The sequence below is a fragment of the Typopeltis vanoorti genome, chromosome 3 (genome assembly GCF_054136105.1).
Source record: "Typopeltis vanoorti isolate ZY-2024b chromosome 3, IOZ_Tvanoo_1.0, whole genome shotgun sequence".
NCBI classification, from domain to species: Eukaryota; Metazoa; Arthropoda; class Arachnida; order Uropygi; family Thelyphonidae; genus Typopeltis; species Typopeltis vanoorti.
This window is the reverse complement of record NC_143551.1, coordinates 113,290,470-113,313,995: the sequence shown is the minus strand read 5'-3', so window position 1 is coordinate 113,313,995 and position 23,526 is coordinate 113,290,470. Positions and strand designations below refer to the sequence as shown.

Sequence of the window (23,526 nt, the reverse complement as noted above, 5' to 3'; positions counted from 1 at the left end):
TAGATACCCAACAGGGTGCACCACGAGAAGGTGAGGATTGGACATTAGGTCAGAAGCCCTGGTCGGTTCTCCGCATTCCTTTAAAGGCTATGTGGAGGTCTCCTCTCAGTTATACAGCTTTGACCCTTAAGCACCCCTGTTCCTACTTAGAACATCTTAACGTTGGTAAAAATGCACATTATACCTCAGAAAGAATAATGCAAGAATTGATTGATATTTTAGCATCAGAAATCAGATCTGAAATACTGAAAAATATACATTCTGCACAGATAATTTCATTGTTTTATGTGATGAAACTACAGGCATCTCAGTTTTAAAACAGCTGATTGTGTACATTAAATATGTTTGTCAACTTAGAAAAGAGGTCAGAGTTAGTTTTGTATCAACTTGCAATATCATTGATGGCAAAGCTGAGACTATAACTAACAAAGTAATTGATATACTTGACAGTCTAGGCTTAAAAACTTGTAATCTGATGGAGAAGCTATAATGATTGGAAAACAAAAGGAAGTTGCAAAACTGCTCAAAGATAAAACAGATGGACTCATGATCAACTGTCATTGTGTAAACCACCGACTGGCTCTTGCTAGTGCCCAAGCAGCTGCTGAAGTGCCTTATTTAGTCATGTTTAATGATATCTTAAGGCAATTGTTTTTCTTCTTCCAAAATTCCTCAGTCAGGTGGTTTAATCCAAATCCAAAATGTACTGAACAGTCCTCAGATTAAACTTAAAATGACTAGTGATACTAGATGGCTGTCTCATGATTCTAAGAGAATGCATGGCGAGTGTTATAGCTGCATTGGAAAGAGGCCACCGAATGAAATGATATCACAGCTGAAGGTTTAAGTAAATATATCAGAACATGCAATTTTGTAGCTTCACTAATGATGCTTTCAGATGTGTTACCGCATTTATATAACTTGTCTATATCACGCAAAGGCAAGATGTTGACTTAATTGAAATAGAGCCAGTCTTAGAAGCCAGAAAACTATCCATCATGGAATTGAAAGACACTCCTGGCAGTTATTTTCAAAATCATCAGCATCTTTCAGGTGAATGGTCAGACCTTCACACTGATTATTCAGATTCTAATGTTATTACGTTTAAGACTACAATATATGATAAATACACAGGCACAGTTATTAAACACCTAGAGCCAAGATTTCCAGATATGCCAATCATTTCCTGCTTTTTCAAGACTTTTCAATGCAGAAAGTCATGATCAAAGTGAGGCTTCTGGGATTCTTTTTGATTATGATTCTAGAAATGGAAAATGATTAATGAACAGTCATACAAAAATCTAGATCCAAGACATATACTGCTGAAATTAGCAACAACATCTGAGCTCAGAGTCTTTTCCAAATTTAGAAAAACTAGCTGCTGTTGGACTGGCCATACCTATGAGCACAACTAAATGTGAAAGGGGTTTTACTGTATTAAAAAGGATAAAAACCTGTATGAGGAATCGCATCAGTCAGAACACTAAATAATCTGATGCTGATTTCACTGGAGGGACCAGATCCAACAGATTTTAATTACTAGCTTTCTATGGACAATTCTCTTCCAGATCATTCAGTTTATTTGTCAGATCTCCAATACTGCTATGTTATTAGATAGATCACAATTTAAGCTAGTTTCAATTTTTACTGAGGGCTACATCAAATACAGAAGTCATTTTCCATATAAAAATAGAAAACTGATGTATCACCATTTAAATGCTCTGGATGAGATATTTTTCCATGTTTTTTTTTTTTTTTATGTAGTAAAATAAAGCATTGAAATAAGAACATAATTTCTTGAGGAAGTAATTACTTCACAGGTAATTTTATTCCTATTCATGATCAGACAAAGTTTACATGTGACACAGTATTTTTTGTGACTAGGCTACTTATGAGGGGGGGGGGGCTAGAATGTTCTGATAAACATTATCATCAAATTCCTGCCATGTACCCTCAAGGGGTGTATACAGGATATGATAGTACTACATGACAAATTTACATCATTACTAACTTCCTATCTACAATTTTCTTCCAAATCAGTCTGTTACTTGTCAAGACTCCAACATTATCAGATCTTATATTTCTGTCATTTAAGGCACTTTGTACCATATCAATCCACCTATATCTTTATCTTGGTCTTTCTCTGAGTCGTTTTGCTAATCTTTCCTTGCCCATTCTGTTTAAGTGACCATACCACCTGAGATTAGCTCTGCTAACACATTCCTGGATGCTGACAATGTCAAGTTCTTTCCTAATGTCCTCGTTTTTAATATGATATTGCCATTGATGCAATATCATATGTTGCATCAATGGCAATATCATGTTCTGTTCACGCCTCTAATTTTTCTCAGGACTCTCATATCTACGGTCTCTGGTCTTTGGTCAAGCGTTTTACTTCTGACCCAGCTCTCAGATCCATAAGTTAAAACTGGTTTGAACACTGTCTTGTATATAGCTAATTTAGTGTTAGGACTAATTTCTCTCTTATTCCATATGAATTTATTCAATAGACTTCCTACCATACCCGCTTTATTGATTCTGTTGTCTATTTCCATACTTAATTTACCACATTCACTAAAAATTGTGCTTAAGTAGCTGAAATGTTTTACTTGTTCCACAGGTTCTCCGTTCACAATGCAGCCGACATTTTCAACTATTCTGCCTATTTTCATTGTCTTTGTCTTTTTATTGCTAACCTTCATACCATATCTATTACAATAGTTATTCAATTTAGTCGGGGAATCTTGCAGAACTTGTAACAGATTTATTTACAAGTATAACATCGTCTGCATAAAGCAAAGAGCTGACATTAACATCTCCAATTCTGATATCATATTTAATACCACTTTCCTTCATAATGCGATCCATATAGATAATGAATAATAGAGGAGATAATGTACAATCATCAGATATAACATTAAACCATCTTCCTGTACTTCCTTCAATTCTAACTGCTGACTTACAACTCCAATAAAGACTAGGTATTGCTTGATATAATGCCCCATTGACACCATATAACTGTAGTGTATTGAATAGCTTCTCTCTTGGCACATTGTCATATGCCTTTTCCAGATCTACAAAACTTAAATACAGATCATTGCCATATTCCCATGATTTCTCAACTATTTGTCATAAAGTGAAGATCTGGTCCTGACAGCCTCTATTTGGCCTGAATCCAGCTTTCTCTTCCCCAATTATTCTCAACCGTTTCTCAAGTATACTTGCATAAATCTTACCAGGAACACTTAGTAGAGAAATACCTCTGTAATTCTCATATTCAGTTTTATTTCCCTTTTTATATATGAGTACTATGAGAGCTCTACTCCAATCATCGGGAATTTGTCCCTCTGTCCAGGCCTTCTGAACTATGCAGTGCAGCCACTGTAAGACTTTTATACGACCATACTTCAGCATTTCTGGTCGAATATTATCTACTCCTGCTGCCTTTCCACATTTCAAGCCTTTAATGGTTTTTTCTACTTCAAGTATGGATATGTGTTCCTGACTGTATGCATGTTGAGTGTTTTTTACCACTGTGCTATCACTGCTTGTTTCATTTAGCAATTTTTCGAAGTAATTACTTTGTACTTCAAGGATATCTTTTTCTCCAGTTTTCATGTCACCTTTATCATCTCTAACTCCTTTTACAGCACTCTTCCCTCCATTTCTAAGCATCTTTAACAACCTCCAAAATATCTCGTCACCTTCTTGATATTTATTTTCTATGTTCTTGCCAAAGTCCTCCCATGACTTTTGTTTAGCTAGTTTTGCACAGTTTTTAGCTTTCTTACACTTGTCTCTGTATTCTCGAAGAGCACAAGGTGACTTATTTGCCAGGAACTTTTGATATGCCTTCTTCTTTTCCTTCACTGCTTCTTTAACTTCCTGTGTCCACCATGGAGTTCTGATTTTTCTATCCTTGCAGACAACCTCACCACATGCCTCTCTGGCTGAATCAATCAGGGTTTCTTCAAGACTTGCCAATGAATCTCCAAGGTTTGGTTCCTTTTCTCAAACGCTTTCAATTTTTCTTCAATAATTTTCTGCATAAATTTTAGTCTACAATTCACATCTAAGAGCTGCTCAACTTTTATTTGCTTTGAAACTTTGTTACATGTTATTCTTTTCAATGTGAAATTCAATTTATCCTGCTCAAGACTAAACAGTGATCACTTCCAATTTCAAATCCTCTGTACACTCTGGTTTCCTGCACCAGGGAGAAAACATCACTATCAACAATAACATAGTCAATGAGAGTTTTCTTATTCTTTGCGTCTTCTCTCCATGTGAATTTGTGCACATTTTTATGTTGGAACATGGTGTTAGTAATAACCAGTCCATGTCCCGAGCAGAAATTGAACAGATTTTGCCATTATTATTAGCTTTGCTCTTTTCTCCAAATTTTCCCAAAATATTTTTGTATGTTTGACAATCATTTCCTACTATGCTATTTAGATCTCCAACAAGGACCAACTTTTTCTTTTTCATTGTGTCAGTTGCTTTCTATAAAGCCACAAAAAATTCCTCCACTTCTACCTTAGTAGAACTTTCTGTGGGACTATAGACACAAATAAGTCTCATTGTCCAGTTCCCCCATTCTGATATTTGCCCACATCACTCTACTTGAGACTGCCTGCCATTCAAGGAGATTAGCCTTGTATTTAGTGTTGAATACTATGGTTACTCCTTCTTTTCCTTGATTGTCATTGCCTGAATATAACATTTTGTATTTATTGCAAAGAAAGATCTCACCAGTTTTTGTCTTTTTTGTTTCAGTCACCCCTATTATGTCGATCTGGTACTTATCTAATTCCTCAGCTAGGTCCATTTCTTTGCCATTCAGGCTGCTTATGTTAATAGTACCAATCTTTAACTCTGGTGATGTGGAGTTAAGGTGTGTTTTCAGATTTGTTCCAGTAGCTGACTTTTTGCTGTTTGCCCTGGTTCCCTGGCGAAAACAATGGGGGCCTTGTTTAACCGGACAACGCCCCAGCTGGCATGAAATTTTGCCATGTTGTACCATCATTTTGTATTTTGGTTTAAGCCAATAAGAATACAATTTGGTCAGCTAAATCCCAAATTGCCAGCCCATCCTTGTTCGTTCAGTATCCAGGTAGATACCCAACAGGGTGCACCACGAGAAGGTGAGGATTGGACATTAGGTCAGAAGCCCTGGTCGGTTCTCCGCATTGCTTTAAAGACTATGTGGAGGTCTCCTCTCAGTTATACAGCTTTGACCCCTTAAGCACCCCCTTCTGATAAACACTTAGAACAAAAATGATATTAAATCAACTGATATAACCACAAGAAAGAAAGAAAAAACATACCTTAAAAAACTTCTTAATCCCTATATTCCATGAAACTATAATAATGTGTCCTTTTTCTTTTAGGATATATATGAAGACAAAATTAATTTTTGTTCTAAGTGTTTATTAGAACTTTCCAGTCCCCCCTCACATATATACAAGGAGGGGGGTCTCTGTAAAGTTCTGATAAACACTCAGAAGAAAAATGATATTAAAGCAACTGATATATCCACAAGAAAGAACATACAAGGATATACGAACGTAAGTTATCTTTTGCTACTAGTATATTTCTTATGGTTATATCAGTTGCTTGAATATCATTTTGGTCTAGGTGTTTATCAGAACTTTTCAGACCCTCCCCTCGTAGAGGCCTATCGACTTCAATTTGATGTGACATACAGAAACGTGTTTGCTCATGCTTGGTATTAAAAGGATTAAAACTAGAATCTAATTTCATATATCAAGTATAATGTACTTTCTAACTAAGCAAAAAAAAACTTGCTATCATTACGTTGGATTTTTCCAGTGTTCTGTACTTCCAAAAATACTCCTCCTATCTTCTACAAATAAATGACCTTTCACTAACCATAAATGCTATCCATAACTTTTGGTGATGACAGGATTCCATTTCTTTTCATTGAATACTTCAGTGATCCTATGATTCAAGCACCAAAATCTTCCATACCTAAACCTCCAAGCCAAAAGTCAGTCTCGTTACCATTCTCCAGGGGATATGGATATTCTATGAACTTCAATGCCAGAAAAAACCTTGTCTTCCTTTTAGTTTTCATAATACCCAGATTTTCAGGGCAAGATTGCATTTTTCTGAAGCTTACTCACACCTTTAACCCTTCCTGACAAAAACATATTACATTCATCACGACCTTGTCAGCCACCAAAATTTGTTCCCACTGAAGACAATACTAAATCCCAAATCAGTGCAACTGATCAAACTATTTCCATGTGAGGTTGCAGTCTAAAAAATGTTCTCTAAAAATGCTTGATGTCCCTCAAAAGAGAGCAATCTGGTTATTCATGACCCCCCCCCCCCCCCGAAAAAAAAGATTTGCTCCAATCAATTTTTATATATCCTCAGTTTCTATCCTTTGCCACAGATAAGGTTCTGCTACACAGTCTAACTTCATTCTTCCATCTTCCTTTACAACCTATAGAAAAACACAAGCAGCTCCTGTCAACATCCATTTGCTGTTCAGCTCCAAACCTATCAAATCAATTTCTCATCCTTCTTTCATTCCATCTAAATCTGTTCAATGAAACAACCTTCATCAAACTGCTTTCACCAGAGTGCAACTCCAGCTAATCAAAAAACACATTAAGAGGTTTCCAACTTCTCCTTACACCTCATCTTCCTTGCTCTACACCTCATAGATTTTGTTCCATCTTGTTTGGGGATGACATATTAAAAAAGCATCTCACTTATTGGATGCTTGAAAATGTTTAATCTTAGTTTCTATAGCAGGGTTTCTAGATTATCTAACCCTTAAACAACAAAAAATGTTATAGGTTTCCAACCTTTCATGAGTGACATTGACAAACTATCACATGGAAACAAATCACTAAGAAAGAAAGAAATTTTTTGCACAAATACTATCCAATTATTCTACTGCACCAAGAAAAAATTTTGCAAATCTTGACAGTATTTTATTTATATGACTCAATATTAAAACCATAAGTGTAAAATAAGAAAAATGTAAAATGTAAGAAAGTTTTAAAGCGAATAAAAGTTGAGCAGCTCTAAGATGTGAACTGTAGACTAAAATGCACAAAGATTATTGAAGAAAAAATAAAAGAGTTTGAAAACAGGAATCAAACCTTGGAGATTCAGTGGCAAGCTTTGAAGAAAGCCCTGATTGATTCAGCTAAAGAGGCATGTGGTGAAGTTGTCTGCAAGCATAGAAAAATCAGAACTCCATGGTGGACACAGGAAGTTAAAGAGGCAGTGAAGTAAAAGAAGAAAGCATATCAAACGTTCCTGGCAAATAAGTCAGCTTGTGCTCTTAGAGAATACAGAGACAAATGCAAGAAGGCTAAACAGTGTGTAAAACTAGCTAAACAAAAGTCATGGGAGGACTTTGGCAAGAATATAGAAAATAAATATCAAGAAGGCGGCAAAATATTCTGGAGGTTGTTGAACAAGCTTAGGAATGGAGGAAAGAGTACTGTAAAAGGAGTTAGAGATGATAAAGGTGATATGAAAATGGGAGAAAAAGATATCCTTGAAGTATGGAGTAATTACTTTGAAAAACTGCTAAATGAAACAAGCAGTGAGGACAGCACAGTGGTAAAAAACACTGACCAGGCATGCAGTCAGGAATAAATATCCATACTTGAAGTAGAAAAAGCCATCAAAGGCTTGAAATGTGGAAAGGCAGCAGGAGTAGATGATATTCGACCACAAATGCTGAAGTATGGTGGTATGAAGGTCTTGCAGTGGCTGCACTGCATAGTTCAGAAGGCCTGGACAGAGGGACGAATTTCCGATGATTGGAGTAGAGCTCTCATAGTACCACATATATAAAAAGGGAAATAAAACTGAATGTGAGAATTACAGAGGTATTTTCCTACTGAGTGTTCCTTGTAAGATATATGCAAGTATACTTGAGAAACGATTGAGAAGAATTGTAGAAGAAAAGCTTGGTGAAGAAGCTGGATTCTGGCCAAATAGAGGCTGTCAGGATCAGATCTTCACTTTACGACAAATAGTCGAGAAAGCATGGGAATATAACAAAGATCTGTATTTAAGTTTTGTCGATTTGGAAAAGGCATATGACAAGGTACCAAGAGAGAGAGAAGCTACTCAATATGCTACAGTTATATGGTGTCAATGGGGCATTATATCAAGCAATACTTAGTCTGTATTTGAGTTGTAAGTCAGCAGTTAGAATTGAAGGAAGTACAGGAAGATGGTTTAATGTTAAATCTGGTGTGAGACAAGGATGTACATTATCCCCTCTGTTATTCATTATCTATATGGATCACATTATGAAGGAAAGTGATATTAAACATATTAAAATTAGAGATGTTAATGTCAGCTCTTTGCTTTATGTGGATGATGTTATACTTCTAAATAAATCTGCCACAAGTCTGCAAGATTCTCTGACTAAATTGAATAACTGTTGTAATAGATATGGTATGAAGGTCAGCAATAAAAAGACAAAGACAATGAAAATATGCAGATTTATTGAAAATGTCAACTGTGTTGTGAATGGAGAACCTGTGGAACAAGTAAAACATTTCAGCTACTTAGGCACAATTTTTACTGAAGATGGCAAATTAAATATAGAAATAGACAACAGAATCAGCAAAGCTGGTATGGTGGGAAGTCGATTGAATAAATTCATATGGAATAATAGAGAAATTAGTCGGAACACTAAATTAGCTGTATACAAGACAGTGTTCAAACCAGTTTTAACTTATGGATCTGAGAGCTGGGTCAGAAGTAAAACACTTGACCAAAGACTAGAGACCGCAGATATGAGAGTCCTGAGAAAGATTATAGGCGTGAACAGATGGTATCAATGGCAATATTATATTAAAAACGAAGATATTAGGAAAGAACTTGACATTGTCAGCATCCAGGAATGCGTTAGCAGAGCTAATCTCAGGTGGTATGGTCACTTAAACAGAATGGGTGAAGAAAGATTAGCAAAACAAGTGTTCTCTGCCAGGTTGGCAGCAAAATGACCCAGAGGAAGACCAAGATACAGGTGGATTGATACGGTACAAAGCGCCTTAGACGATAGAAATATAAGATCTGATAATGTCGGAGTCTTGACAAGTAACAGACTGATTTGGAGGAAAATTGTAGATAGGAAGTTAGTAATGATGTAATTTTTTTCATGTAATACTATCATATCCTGTACACCATTGAGGGTACATGGCAGGAATTTGATGATGATTATGAGTGTAAAATAAGTCATAAAATTAAAAACATGTCTAGTTTCACTTTTCATCACTGCATTCACTTCTCATTTTGCATTGTAAAATCAAATAAATCAACAAGTTTCAGACACTGATTTTCTCACATTATCAAACTATTGAAAGAAAATGTCATTAAGCAATGATAACCAATAGGTAAATAAGTTCCATATACAAATTGAAGTTCATACTCAATTGCTTCCATATATTATACAGCAAATAAATAAGATTATAGTTAAAACTTACCAACAAAAGATGTGAAAAGCACATGAGCATGATACAGGAAGCAAAATATATATTTAAGCCTTTTGGTGGCCAGTGAGGAAATGCAAAAGAACTGGCAAGTGTCACCTGAAAATTAATAATCAGATGCAAATAATGTTATGCACATACAGGAAAATCAATAAATACTGATTTTCTGCTAATGCTTAAGTATACAAAGTACATAATTAGAAAGAAAAAAAAAAAAAAAATATATATATATATATATATATATATATATATATATATATATATATATATATATATATATATATATGTGTGTGTGTGTGTGTGTGTATATAAGTGCAAAATTAACCTACAAATTAAATTTTAAAAAGGAGTAAAATAAATATAAAATTGTAACCATTAAAGTTTTACAGATAACAGAAGTCACCTTAAACCAGGTACTATAATGAGTGTTTGTCTTCTTTTATTATGAAATCATTTGAGCCAAAATTCAACCCAGCCTACAATTCCATTTCTAGATCAACAAGTATTACTATCTGACAGAGGGTATCTAACAAGACCCATTATCAAATTCCAAACATGTACTCTCAAGGGGATGTATACAGGATATGATAGTACTACATGAAAAATTTACATCATTAATAACTTCCTATCTACAATTTTCCTCCAAATCAATTTGTATAATCAAATAACGTACATCCTTGTCTGACACCAGATTTAACATTAAACCATCTTCCTGTACTTCCTTCAATTCTAATTGCTGACTTACAATCAAATAAGACTAATATTGCTTGATATAATGCCCCACTGACACCATACAACTGTAGCATTTTGAACTTGGGACCTTGTCATATGCCTTTTCCAGATCTACAAAACTTAAAAAGAAAATCTGATTCTGACAGACTATTTGGCTGCATTCAGCGTGTTCTTCACCAAGCTTCTCTTCCACACTCCTTCTCAACCATTTCTCAAGTATACTTGTGTAAATCTTACCAGGAAGTATTACAGAAGCATTTCTCACATTGTTTTATTTCCCTTTTTATATACGGGTACTGTGAGAGATCTTCTCCAATCATCTGGAATTCGTCCCTCTGCACTATGCAGTGCAGAGGGACGAATGAGGGACAGTGCAGAAGGCCTCTGAACTATGCAGTGGCTGCACTGCATAGTTCAGAGGCCTTCTGAACTATGCAGTGCAGCCACTGTAAGACTTTTATACCTCCATACTTGAGCATTTTTGATTAAATATCATCTACTCCAGCTGCCTTTCCACATTTCAGGCTTTTTCTTCTTCAAATATGGATATGTACAGTGGTATCTCGCTAATCCGAACCTCTTTAGTCCGAATCCTCCGGTAATCCGAACTGCAGATTGAACGGAAAAAAAATTTATTTATGACGTATTATTATTTTGTGTAGTATTTTTTTTAATAATTATTATTTTAACTATTATTATTTATTTTATTATTATTACAGTACAGTATAACTACGGTGATACACAAAAAGAGGAAATTCAAAATGTGCATAATTTGGTTAAAAATATAAATCCAGATATTGAAATTTCTCAAACAGATATTATGGAATGGATTAAAGGTAGAACAAAAAGTGAAATCGAAATGAAATCAGATCCTGAAATTATAAATATCACGCTACAGAATGAATTAGATGACGATAAAGAACTTGAAGAAAAAAAAGTAAAACGTGAAGGGAAGGACTAAGCAGAATGACTACGCCTTTCCACAAAATTTTATTGCTAATGCAGCTACGAGCATTCGAAAAAGTTTAGCTTCCAAGAAGCCAAAGAAAATCAGCGACTTTTTTACAAAGAACTCAAACTTTTTTTGTGTGTTATTTTGTGTTGTGTACCAGAAAGTGATATTTTTACGCAAATTAATTTATGTACTGAACTATGCAATTTTATTAAATCAGAATCCTCAACAAACATACAAACTAAATGTTTTACTAAAATAAACTTGTGTGCTGTATTAATTTTTGTTTTTTACATTACAGTACAGTAGCTTTTTTGCTATCAGTTACTTCATTTATTTACAGAATTAAACTGATGTACCATTAGAATCTGATTATTTTTGTCTTAAACGCTAGTTATTGAGAAAATTCATTAATCCGAACTTTTCGCTAATCCGAACTAGCACGGTTTTTATTAGTTCGGATTAGAGAGATACCACTGTATTCTTGTATGCATGCCTGTTAAGTGTTTTTTTACCACTGTGCTGTTACCAATTGTTTCATTTAGCAATTTTTCAAAGTAATTACTCCATACATCAATGATATTTTTTTCTCTCCAGTTTTCATGTCACCTTTATCATCTCTAATTCCTTTTACAGCACTCTTTTTCCATTTCTGAGCTTCTTCAACAACTTCCAATATCTTGTCACCTTCTTGATATTTATTTTCTATGTTCTTACCAAAGTCTTTCCATGACTTTTGTTTAGCTAGTTTTACACAGTGTTTAGCTTTCTTACATTTCCCTCTGTATTCTCTAAAAGCACTAGCTGACTTATTCACCAGGAACTTTTGATATATTTTATTCTTTTCCTTCACTGTCTCTTTAACTTCCTGTGTCCACCATTGAGTTCTGATTTTTCTATCCTTGCAGACAACCTCACTACATACCTCTCTGGCTGAATCAATCAATGTTTTCTTCAGGGCTTGCCAATGAATCTCCAAGGTTTGGTTCCTTTTCTCCAACTCTTTCATTTTTTCTTCTTTAATCGTTGTATATTTTAGTCTACAGTTCACATCTGAGAGCTGCTCAACTTTTATTCACTTTAAAACTTTCTTACATATTATTCTTTTCAATATGAAATTCAATTTTATTTTGCTCAAGACTAATTATTATTTTTTTTTTATGTATGGCCCATATAAGAGAAGTTGGCAGGTCAACCTATAGTACGTTAGTACCATATATGAGTGGTGGGTTGGGAAAGGAGAAACTTGTTTACATTTGATTTAAACGCCTGTACGTTGTATTCCTTGGGAAATACTTCAGGGGGGAGACTGTTCAACACTACTGCAGTAGCAGGGATGAATGAGGAGAAAAAGAAACTTGTTCTGTGGGTTTCAAGGTGTACTCTGAAAGGATGTTGAGAAACAGCTATAAGTGTTCCAATGGACTTACTACGGAGTGGGGAATTATTGATGCTGTTTCAGATGAACATTTCCAATGGAAATATTTATAGATTATATACAGATTGCAGAGACCAAGCGTCTATGTGAAAGTGAGAGGGGCGAGTTGGTGAGAGATGGGTCATTTATCAGTCTAATTGCTTTCCTCTTTATTGAGTCCAGCATTTTGAGGGAACTTTTCGGAGCCCCACTCCAGATGTGAGAGCAGTATTCGATAGCTGGGCAGATTTGTGATTTGTATAATGTTAACAGCTATTTAGAGGTGAAGTAGGGTCTTGAGTGAAAGAGAAAACTCAGTTTTTTGGAAGCTGAGGATGCAATGGTTGTGATGTGTTTATGCCAGGAGAAGCCTGATGTCAGGGTAATTCCAAGAAGAGAAATTTCATCTTGTCTGGGAATTTGAGTGTTATCGAAAACAATGCTGGGGAAAATGGTTCTATTTTGTGAGAAATAAGACAGAACTGGGTTTTACAAGCGTTGAAGTTGACGAGGTTATCTGAGCCCCATTGGCGGGTGGCTTGGAGGTCGGAATTAAGAGCAGTGGTGGTTGATGTTCTGTGTGTTGAAGTGAGTTGTGTAGAGTAGGGTTTGTCGAATGAAACTGAGGAATGTAATGTGCTGTCATCTGCAAAACTGTGTATTGGGTTAGAGGTCAACTGAAGTAGGTCATTGATATATAGAAGGAAGATAGTTAGTGAGAGAACTGAACCTTGTGGGACCCCAGCATTAGTTGGATGGTGAGAGGATAGGAAGCTGCCTACCATCCCACATAGTGTGCATCCAAACAGGAAGCTGGCAATCCATCTGTAGAAGTCCTGAGGCAGTCCAAATGATGGGAGTTTGCTTAGTAAACCTTTGTGCCAGACTCGGTCAAAGGCTTTAGAGATATCAAGTGCAACTACTTGGGATTCATTGAATTTCTCCATGGCGTTTGTCCAGCGATGGGTGATGTATGAGAGTAGATCTCCTGTTGAACAGCTTTGATGGAATCCTTACTGGTGGTCGCTTAATAGCCAGGTACCTTCAAGGTAGATTAGGAGTTGGGAGTTGATGGTTTTCTCCATTACTGAAGTGAGTAGGACTGAAGTGAGTGAGATAGGGCGGTAGTTAGATGGCAATGATTTGTCACCCTTTTTAGAAATGGGTTGAATATAGGCCAGTTTCCAGGCTTTGGGATATATATACCAGTGGTGTAAGAGAGTGTGTACAGATGGCATAGGATAGGAGTCAGTTCTGGTGCACAGACATTCAGGATAATTGGAGGAATGCAGTCAGCGCCAGGAGACTTTTTTTGTTATATAGATATCACAAACCTGTTGTCTAATTTAGACAACAGGTTTGTGATATCTTTTTGGCAAAACGATACAGGAGGCATTATATGTTGGGCAGTTGGAATGACTGGAGGGCATTTGCCATTGTCAGTTATGTGTGCATTGGAGGCAAAGTGTAAAGCCAGGAGGTTAGCTTTTTCTATGGGTAATGTTGCAATTGAGCCATCTAGGTATGACAGAGGTGGGAATAGTGTAAGGCAAAAGTTACGGCCAATTGCCTTGGCAAGAGACCAAAAGGCATGGCTGTCGTTTGGACAGGCTGCAAGCTTTCTGCTTTTTGCCCGTTGAAATTCTGTTTTAGAAGTATTGATAATTTTCTGTTTCAGGCTTCAATACAGGCTTTGAATGAGGATGGGGTTCTTGATTTGAGCCAATTGTGGTATGCCTGATTTTTCATTTGTACCTATTCAAACTAAATAGTGATAACTTCCAATTTCAAATTCTCTGTACACTCTAGTGTCCTGCACAAGTGAGGAAACATCACTATCAACAATAACATAGTCAATCAGACTTTTCTTATTCCTTGTCTCTTCTCTCCATGTGAATTTGTGCATATTTTTATGTAGGAACATGGTATTAGTAATAACCACTCCATGTCCTGAGCAGAAATCCAACATGTATTTGCCTGTATTATTAACTTTGCTGTTTTCTCCAAATTTTCCTAAAATATTTTTGATGTCTGACAATCATTTCCTACTCTGCTATTTAGATCCCCAACAAGGACCAACTTTTCCCTTTTCATCATGTTGCTTTCTCAAAAGCCTCAAAAAATTCCTTCACTTCTACTTCAGTAGAACCTTCTGGGGGACCATAGGCACAAATAAATCTCATTGTCCCATTCCTCATTCTGATATTTGTTCATATCACTCTACTTGATATTGCCTGCCATTCAAGAAGATTAGCCTCATATTTAGTGTTGAATACTATAGTTACTCCTTTTACTTGATTGTCATTGCCTGAATATAACATTTTGTATTTATTGCTCAGAAAGATCTCACCAGTTTTTGTCTTTGTTGTTTCAGTCAGGACCCAGTTAAGCCAAATTTGAAGTATTACATTTAATTAAAAATGTAATACTAATTATTAAAAAACCAACAGCACTTTGAAATAGTAAAAAAACCCCACCCAAACAGTTACATTTTCACTTCTGTCACCGATACCTCTAAAGATAGCACTGTTCAACCAATCAAATCTGGAACATAACTGTTCATATGTTGCTAAAGGTTCTCTGAGAACTTCAGCTTAATACAGGACACTGCACAGCACTTTAGAGGTACGTCTTTCAACCAGTTTCAATCACATTTAGAATACGACTATTTCTTTACATTGTTTATAATAAATTTAGTTTAATCCTTTATCCAAGTGTGAGCAAACACAGTTTGTGCCTGAAAGTATCTTCAGGACTGGGGTAAGGTAGTGCAACACCAGGGTGACTCCTTGCAAAGGTGGAGCAAGCTACTATCACTCCTATCTCATTATCTCCCATAATGCAAAACACATCTCCTTGCGGATATGTCTAATGTTATGCATTAAGGGAAGGGCCACTACCCAGACTAGTTTCGACCTTTATTGAGGTCTCTTCAGTGGGAGCCAGGCCCAAGTGGAGATACCAGCCAGAAGTATTAGCAAAAAAGGTGGCACACCATTTGGCAACTCCTATAGGTAGAGATGACCTTGCTAATACTTCTGGCTGGTATCTCCACTTGGGCCTGGCTCCCACTGAAGAGACCTCAATAAAGGTCGAAACTAGTCTGGGTAGTGGCCCTTCCCTTAATGCATAACATTAGACATATCCGCAAGGAGATGTGTTTTGCATTATGGGAGATACTAAGATAGGAGTGATAGTAGCTTGCTCCACCTTTGCAAGGAGTCGCCCTGGTGTTGCACTACCTTACCCCAGTTCTGAAGATCTTTCAGGCACAAACTGTGTTTGCTCACACTTGGATAAAGGATTAAACTAAATTTATTATATTCTAACCAAGTGAAAAATAAACTTTCAACAACTTGACATTGTTTGCCTGAAAATTCAACACAACCAGGCAAACATGAAAGGGCTATAGGAAGAGGCCTTCTTCTCTAGACACTTCTACAAGTTAATGTTCAACCAATTTTTACCAAATGGAGAATAAAGTTTTATACATTTCTAAATGTCTCCTGAAATTCAGCTTAATTAGACAAAATGAAGAGTGGGATTGTAAAGAATGCTGTCTTTCCACACACACTTCTATGGTTTGGAATATGGCTGTTTCTGACACTGCTTAAGGCCTGCTCAAGAATTCACATCCAACAGGACAAAAATAAGGGTGACTGTAAGGGGGTAGGAGATAATTTCCTCAACAAGTTGTACTGTTAAGCTGATCAAAATCAGTTGAAGAGTGGCTTGCAGAGGAATCTAGAATAATTTTAGATTCTTCTTCTTTCACTATGCTTTATCCCATGTTAAACGTGGTCTGCGCACCGATCTTTAACCTTCCTCTTCCAAGTTCTCTGGTCCAGGGCATCCTTTGGACTCCATCGTTTCTCCCTAAGATCCTCTGTCACCTTATCCCTCCACCTGAGCTTGGATCTTCCTCTCTTCCTCCTTCCCTCCAACTCCATATACTCTGCTCGTTTAACAACATACTCCTCACCCTTCCTCTCTACATGTCTGAACCACCTCAGCCTACTTTCTTGTATCTTCTTGCCAATTGGTCCCACCTTAACCATCCCTCTGATGTAGTCATTCCTTATCCTGTCCTTTGTCACACCACTCATCCATCTCAACATCCGCATCTCCGCTACCTGCATCTTCCTCTCCTGTGCCTTTGTTATAGGCTATGTCTCCGTGCCATGAAGCATCGCCAGCCTCACCACCATCTTATACAGCTTTCCTTTCCTTTTACAACTCACTCTCTTGTCGCACAGGATCCCACTCATCTTCCTCCAGTTTATCCAGCCGCATGTTATTCGGTGCTGTATTTCCTCATCCAGGTCACCATTCCTCTCGACTACTGACCCAAGGTACTTGAATTTCTTCCCTGAAATTAGCCTTTCATCTGAAGTCGTATGATCACATCCTCGTCACTCCCCGGTGACATATATTCAGTCTTCTCCCGGTTAATTTTCAAGCCTCTCTCCTCCAATACGTTTCTCCACTCTTCCAGGGTATTTTCAAGCTTCTCTCGGGATGATTCGCATAGAACAATGTCGTCGGCAAACAGCATACTCCATGGTGCCTCCTTCTTGACATCCTCCACTAGTACATCCATGACCAGGTCAAAGAGGTAGGGGCTCAGAACTGATCCTTGGTGTAGCCCTATGACAATGGGGAACCCTTCTGTCATGCCGACACTAGACCTGACCTGAGTTTCTGTTCCCTCATACATCTCCTTCACCAACCTCACGCACTTCTCCGACCCCTCCCCCTTTTTTCCTCATACACCTCCATACCTCCTGCCTGGCCACTCTGTCGTATGTCTTTTCCAGGTCTATAAACACCATGTGCAGCTCCACTTGCATCTCTCTATAATATTAAAATTAAATAATTTTAGATTAAGAAAACTATTTCTTACGACAATTTCTACATAACTGGACCAAAATTCAAGAGAAAGAAAGTAAAATGCTAAAGCAACTACTACAAGCTGTCCTATTTGGCACCAATTTTGATACTTTATTCCTCAAATGTTTTTGTTTACTTCATTTTAAAAAAAATGGCATCTCATTAAAAAAAAACATTCATAGTCAAAAAAGTAAGCAAGTGCTGAGGGAGCAGAAGACTGGCTGCAGTTTAGAAAGATACATGACTGAGAACACATAAATTTCCTCTCTGATATTTTAATGTACTACAACAACCAACAATATTGCTAATTATTTTTAATAAGTATTAAAAATAATACTTATATTACTGCCTTCTAAATTGTAGTCAAGTTGCTGTTTTTCTCAGTAACTTAGGTTATTTTTTTTATATGTTTTATAATATTTATGTGAAAACATACACTTAAATTTTTAGTTTGATGTAAAATAGTCAAATTAAATTTCTGTGCCAAACTAGTACTAATTATTAACCTTTTAATGCATAAGTTGTGGCTATGCAGATAGGTGTATTGAGTGACAAGCCAAGTCCTAACCTACTCAAACCTATGATCAATGTTATTTTCAGCAACTAAATACCTGGAGACTGATATACATATACCAGTTTAAAACAAAGGAGCTTAAGCAGATATATGTATATTCATCTAACCGAGAAGAAGCCACCAGTTAACATGGCAAAACTAGTCGGTTTCTAGTTGTATCAAATTCCGACCAATAAAAACCCAATTTCAGTTATCTTAATTAAGTATTACTAAGTTCATTTGTTTTAAGCTGAATGTATATTCATCTGTCCACGCAGTTAGCCGAGTGGTTATGCACTCTGCAACCATAAGCCTGGGAAGGAAGCATCCTGCGTTCGATTCTAGTCGCTGACGTGAGGAACTAAGGATCTATCTCAGACATAACCAAGTTAGTCGTTCCTGGGCGTGGACTGCAGGTTTTTTCTTCCCACAAAACAGGCAAACCGGTCTTAAGAACACGACGCTTCACAGACAATTATTCATGGTTGAGCGTGGGGGTAACGACCCCACCATGTAGTGAGTTATGAAACCCAAAAATGGGAGGCCAAGGCCCTACATGGCGCTGTAGTGCCAAAGAAGAAGAATATGTATATTCATCTAACCCAGAAGAAGCCATCAGTTAATGTGACGAAACTAGTCGGTTTCTAGTTGTATCAAATTCCGACCTATTAAAACTTAATTTCAGTTATCTTAATTAAATACTCAAACCTAATAAAATTAGGTTTGAGTATGCATAACTACGACCAGCTGCCAGCTAGTAGTAGTTATGTATAAAATAATTCATTTTCTATGGTACTGAATGATCCCAGTTTAAAACAAATTACAATAAATTTATATGAAGCTAGATCTGAAATCATATGAAATGTTAAAGTAAGACTAAGGATCAAGCAATCATATTATCTTTGGACTATTGCTGCTGGTGGGACGTAACTCCCCGTCCTTGGAACGGCTGGACACAGGAACCTCTTCGAGACGAGACCGGAACCGAACGCTTTGGTCCTTCAATTTCTCCCTTTTATCCTACTCTCCCGACTTTGGAACGGCCTCAGATTAAACTGCCTGGATATTCTTGGAGGGGTTTTCTCCGCGACCCCGCTGTCGCTGAGTTCTGGTGGGAAAACTCATAGTCCGTTGCCCTTCGCAATTCTCGCTAGCCTCAGGTCTATATGTCTAATCCTGTCTGAGCTATTTCTTTGTTTGTACAATTTCAGTGGTTCTTAAATATTTTAACAATTTACTCTAATATTTTACCAGATTCAATATAGCAAAAAAATTGAGGTAAACGTTAATTCAATTACAAGTATTTTGTATATTTTGTTATTTCCAAGTAAAATCGGTATAGAAAAATTTTGTTCCAATTTTTCTTCATACAAGATTTTACAAAACCAAGTGAAAGACAAGAGTACATGCTACCTACATTGTCATTCATTATTTGCATAGATTGTGTCATGAAGGAAAATAGCATTAAATTAAATCAGAGATATTAAAACTCAGCTCTTTATGCAGGTGATATTATAATCCTAAGTAAATATCCAGCATAAGTTCTTTAAGTCTCCTTAATTTAATTAAGGAGACTTAAAGTAGTAGTAGCAGTGGATGCCAAAAAATTATATCATTGGTTTATCCTTTATCCAAGTGTAAGCAAACAAAGTTTGTGCATAAAGTATCTTCACGACTACACTACTTGTATATAGAGGCTAATGACTTCACATTAATTGCCTTAGTATCCCATAATGCAAAGAACACATCCTTTTGGTGTATATAATGCTAAGCATTATGGGAAGAGCCACTACCCAGTCCAGTTTTTGATCTATATTGAGATCTCATCAGTGTGAGCCAGATCCAGAAGTGATACCAAGGATGAAGTAATGCAGAAGTCATATTTCTCATATAAAGGTAGCAAAAAGGTGTCACACCTTATTATTAAAATACTCTGGATCAGAGCTAGTTTTGAAAGTTTTTTACTTGGTTATAAATTAAATTAAAGATGCCAAAAAATTATATTATTAAGAATGAAGTATCTAAAGCTTATACTAAACAATTAATGTAAATCATTAGCCTCTATATACAAGCAGTGCAGCTAAGTCGTGAAGATACTTCACACATTTGTTTGCTTTGTTTACTTATGCTCGGATAAAGAATAAACCAAGAATACAATTTCTTGGTATCTTTAATTTAATTTATAATAAAGTGAAAAAAAATTTCAACCTCCTTAATTAAATTGAATAGCTGCTGTTGAATAAAATAAACCTAGAAGACATAGTAGTAGTAGTGCAACATATAAATTAGGCATAAAGTGATAATTAGGACAATTTGTGAAATATGTGACATTGTTGCCCTAGATGGATTTAAGTCTACTGGTCAAATACCAGCAATAATAATTAAGACAACGGGGGAAAAATGATGCTAATATTTGGACTAGCTAAAGAGAGAAGCATTTGACTAATACTGTTCATTGTCTATTCTTGTAGATCAACTTATATGTTGGTGATACATAACTGTCAATTTTTAGGGAAAGGCAACTTACTTAGTTCTAAAAGGTCCCACTAGGTGGCACCTTTTAGGACTCTAGGATTGACTTCAGTTGTTGTCTTCAGCCATATTTGTTCAGTGTCAGTGTCTGCATGCACATATCATTATTTTTATGTTCCCTGAAGATGGTAATGTAACATTACCGAAATATTGGAAGCATTAATTAAAGTTTTTAATTAATGTTATAGTATACGTCAATCTTTTCCTAAAAATTGACAGTTATGTTCATTACCTAGTGATAACATTTTGTGCTCAGCTCAGTACTTAAATGGCAACCATAAATGGGTTATTATTCAAGTTTCCCAAAAAATTTTCATTCTGACAGGTTTGCAAAACAAGCAAACTTACCAAACAGGAGAGGATATGCAATTTATAGAATACAATCGTCTCATTGCTTAGTTGCTTCAGCCAATTCCAAACATCTTCTGGTGGATGTTTGGAACAATACCTACTGGAGGTATGGTGGAATATAGTGCAAAAAATTAAGGAGGCAAAGGTTCTGGGAGTGAGTGGACAAATAGATGACATTCAGATAGCACATTCCAAAATAGTGCTAATAAAATAAATTATACAATGAGATATAAGACTGGATTAGACTACTATAAGGCAGCACTATTATTTTTCTCTACTGTTTAATCACTCACCCACCCCATGAAAAAAAAAAAACATAGAAAAAGAGAATGAGGCAGGCAGAATGAGAAAATACAAGATATACAGAACTCAAAAAAGAAGAAGAAGAAAGGGAAATATACTGCTTTGCAAGATCCCGGGACCAATTTTTGTTGGTGTAATGATCTTGCAAAGATCACTGAACCAACAAATGTTATGAGAGCATGAGAGGTATTAGAGTATCTCTGATGCACCTCTATGATGAGTCTTGGGACTACAAGGTGATACCCAAAAGTTCAGGAAATTTGAATAGCACATGTGAACCAGTTGTAGCCGTCTGCCACTATAAGGGACAGAGCAGTATCGTTTGTGAATCAGCATGCCAATAGCTGAGAAGCTGCGTTCATGGCTTACATGCATTTTTGTAACATTGTATTTTAGTGGTTCAGCAGTTTTCTTCTCCAAATGAAATGGCAGATTTGCTTCAACCTACAAAAAAAACTGCTGCAGAAACCCACTGAAGACTTAAGAATTTGGTGACTGGTAGCCCCTGTGGCCAAAAAAAAGCGCTCCAAGTTCTCAGCAATGTCAAGTCAACATTGTTTTTTTGACATCCAAATCATTGTCCAACCCCCCCCCCACCCCGCCTGGTCAAACTGTCAATAACAAACATCCAGACAAGTGAAAGAACAGCAGCTAGGTTTTTCACCATGGCAATGCACCCACTTACACATTCTATATTTGACAATTCCTGGTGTAAAATCTGGTATACAAGGATTTTTGTACAAAAATACCTTATATACCGATTTTACTGGAAAATGAAATTCTATTCAATATACATGTGATTAATTAGCAGACTTTTTATAGTTTAGTAATATGGAAATAAATTTTAGTGAGTTGTTAAATAATGTAACCGCCAAAATTTTGTAAAGAACAAAGAAAGTTAAGTACAAATTAAATAGTGACAAAAGAATGTTCCAGACAGATTATCTTATGACCTAAGACAATTACTATGGTGAAGGTCAAGCATGTACAGGGGTTTCCTGCCTTAATGCAATGACGGAAAAAGGTGGCGGGTGCAGACCCACAAAATACCCAAGGGATTGAAAACGTAGCAGAACCCAAGGTCAAATGAGCAAGATAAAAGGGAGAATCATCGGCCAAAAAAGGTTACGAGGTTACGATGTAAGTTACACAGTTACGGTAACGGAGGTCACAGGTTACAGCGTCGCAACAGAGTTTGCTAATCGTCATTGGAGATGGTTCGTAGTTGTTTTCGTAGAGGCGAATCGTCTTCAGGTGGAAGGCCATATCGATGTTTGTAGAAGAATAAATTCGTCTTCGTTTTGTTCTGGATCCGGGGTAGAGAAAGTTGCGCCGATTCAAGGTCAGAGTCCTACGTTCCAGCCATTAGATGCCAAAAGTGCAAGATAACTCATTTGAGTTGTTTTAGAAGTTATTATCAGATTTTCATGCTGCCAACTTTCCTGACGTTCGCAAAAATAAGAAGTAACCTCGTCAATCCCAGAAAAAGGTACCCGTGTGCATAACCAAGATCAGAAAGTAACAGAGGAAGGTGATTTCAAAAATCTATTAGAGTGGACAAGACGATTATTTCTATGTAAGGTTTAATGTATTGTTTTTACTAGAGACAGAATTTGTGACAGTGATTTGTCTGAAGTTTTTTTTCATTTTAATAGCACTTGAGGACTGTAGGAATTAAGCTATTCATTGAACTATCTTGTTCAGTTGTGTGTGAGAAAAATTTGCATTAGTTTAAGGTGAAAATTTTATGTGCTGATATTGTTTTCTTAGCTAAGCCTACCTTTTGTTTAGCGTGTGTAAAATTGCTCTGTGTGTGAGACTGTTAGCTAAAGTAATACCATAGACACGTTGATTTTAGGAGAGTTGTTTACTTAAGAGGATTAATTGTATTTCCAAACATAAATTGCTGTTGAAGTATAGAGCCTGAATTAACTTGTAGTTTTAGTATTAACCCTTTTGTACATTCATTAAGTATGAATAAATTGTTTTCCTTGTCAAATAATGTTGATTCCTATTTACCAATGCACTGCTCATAAAAATCGAATCTGTGTGTCCTAGAATATTGAGTAGCCACGACTGTAGAGAATAGAAATTTTGCGTTGCTAGATTTTGTAGTAAGTAAGAAAGAAAGGTTCCGTGTTTTGCTGAGTGTTTTTCTTTGGAAGGATATTCATCTCCTATCTACGAATTTTGATGGCGTAGTTGGAAATCAAATAAATTTTCAGAATTCAATTTAGAAAAACGCCAGTTGTTCAGACAAAGAGATTGGCTCCAGCCAGAGACAATTTCTTAGTTCTGA

General features: G+C 36.3%; 1 protein-coding gene across 10 annotated transcripts in view; it reads right to left on the bottom strand.

Annotated features, from left to right (window-relative positions):
• Positions 1 to 23,526, bottom strand: part of LOC150108478 (transmembrane protein 243-like) — a 65,515-nt gene that overhangs the window by 20,586 nt on the left and 21,403 nt on the right. For all 10 annotated transcript variants that reach the window (XM_090390806.1, XM_090390807.1, XM_090390814.1 and 7 more), the window contains one exon: positions 9,492 to 9,596. In XM_090390806.1, coding sequence (XP_090246932.1) covers positions 9,492 to 9,596 — 105 coding nt within the window. The remainder of the gene's footprint in view (positions 1 to 9,491; positions 9,597 to 23,526) is intronic.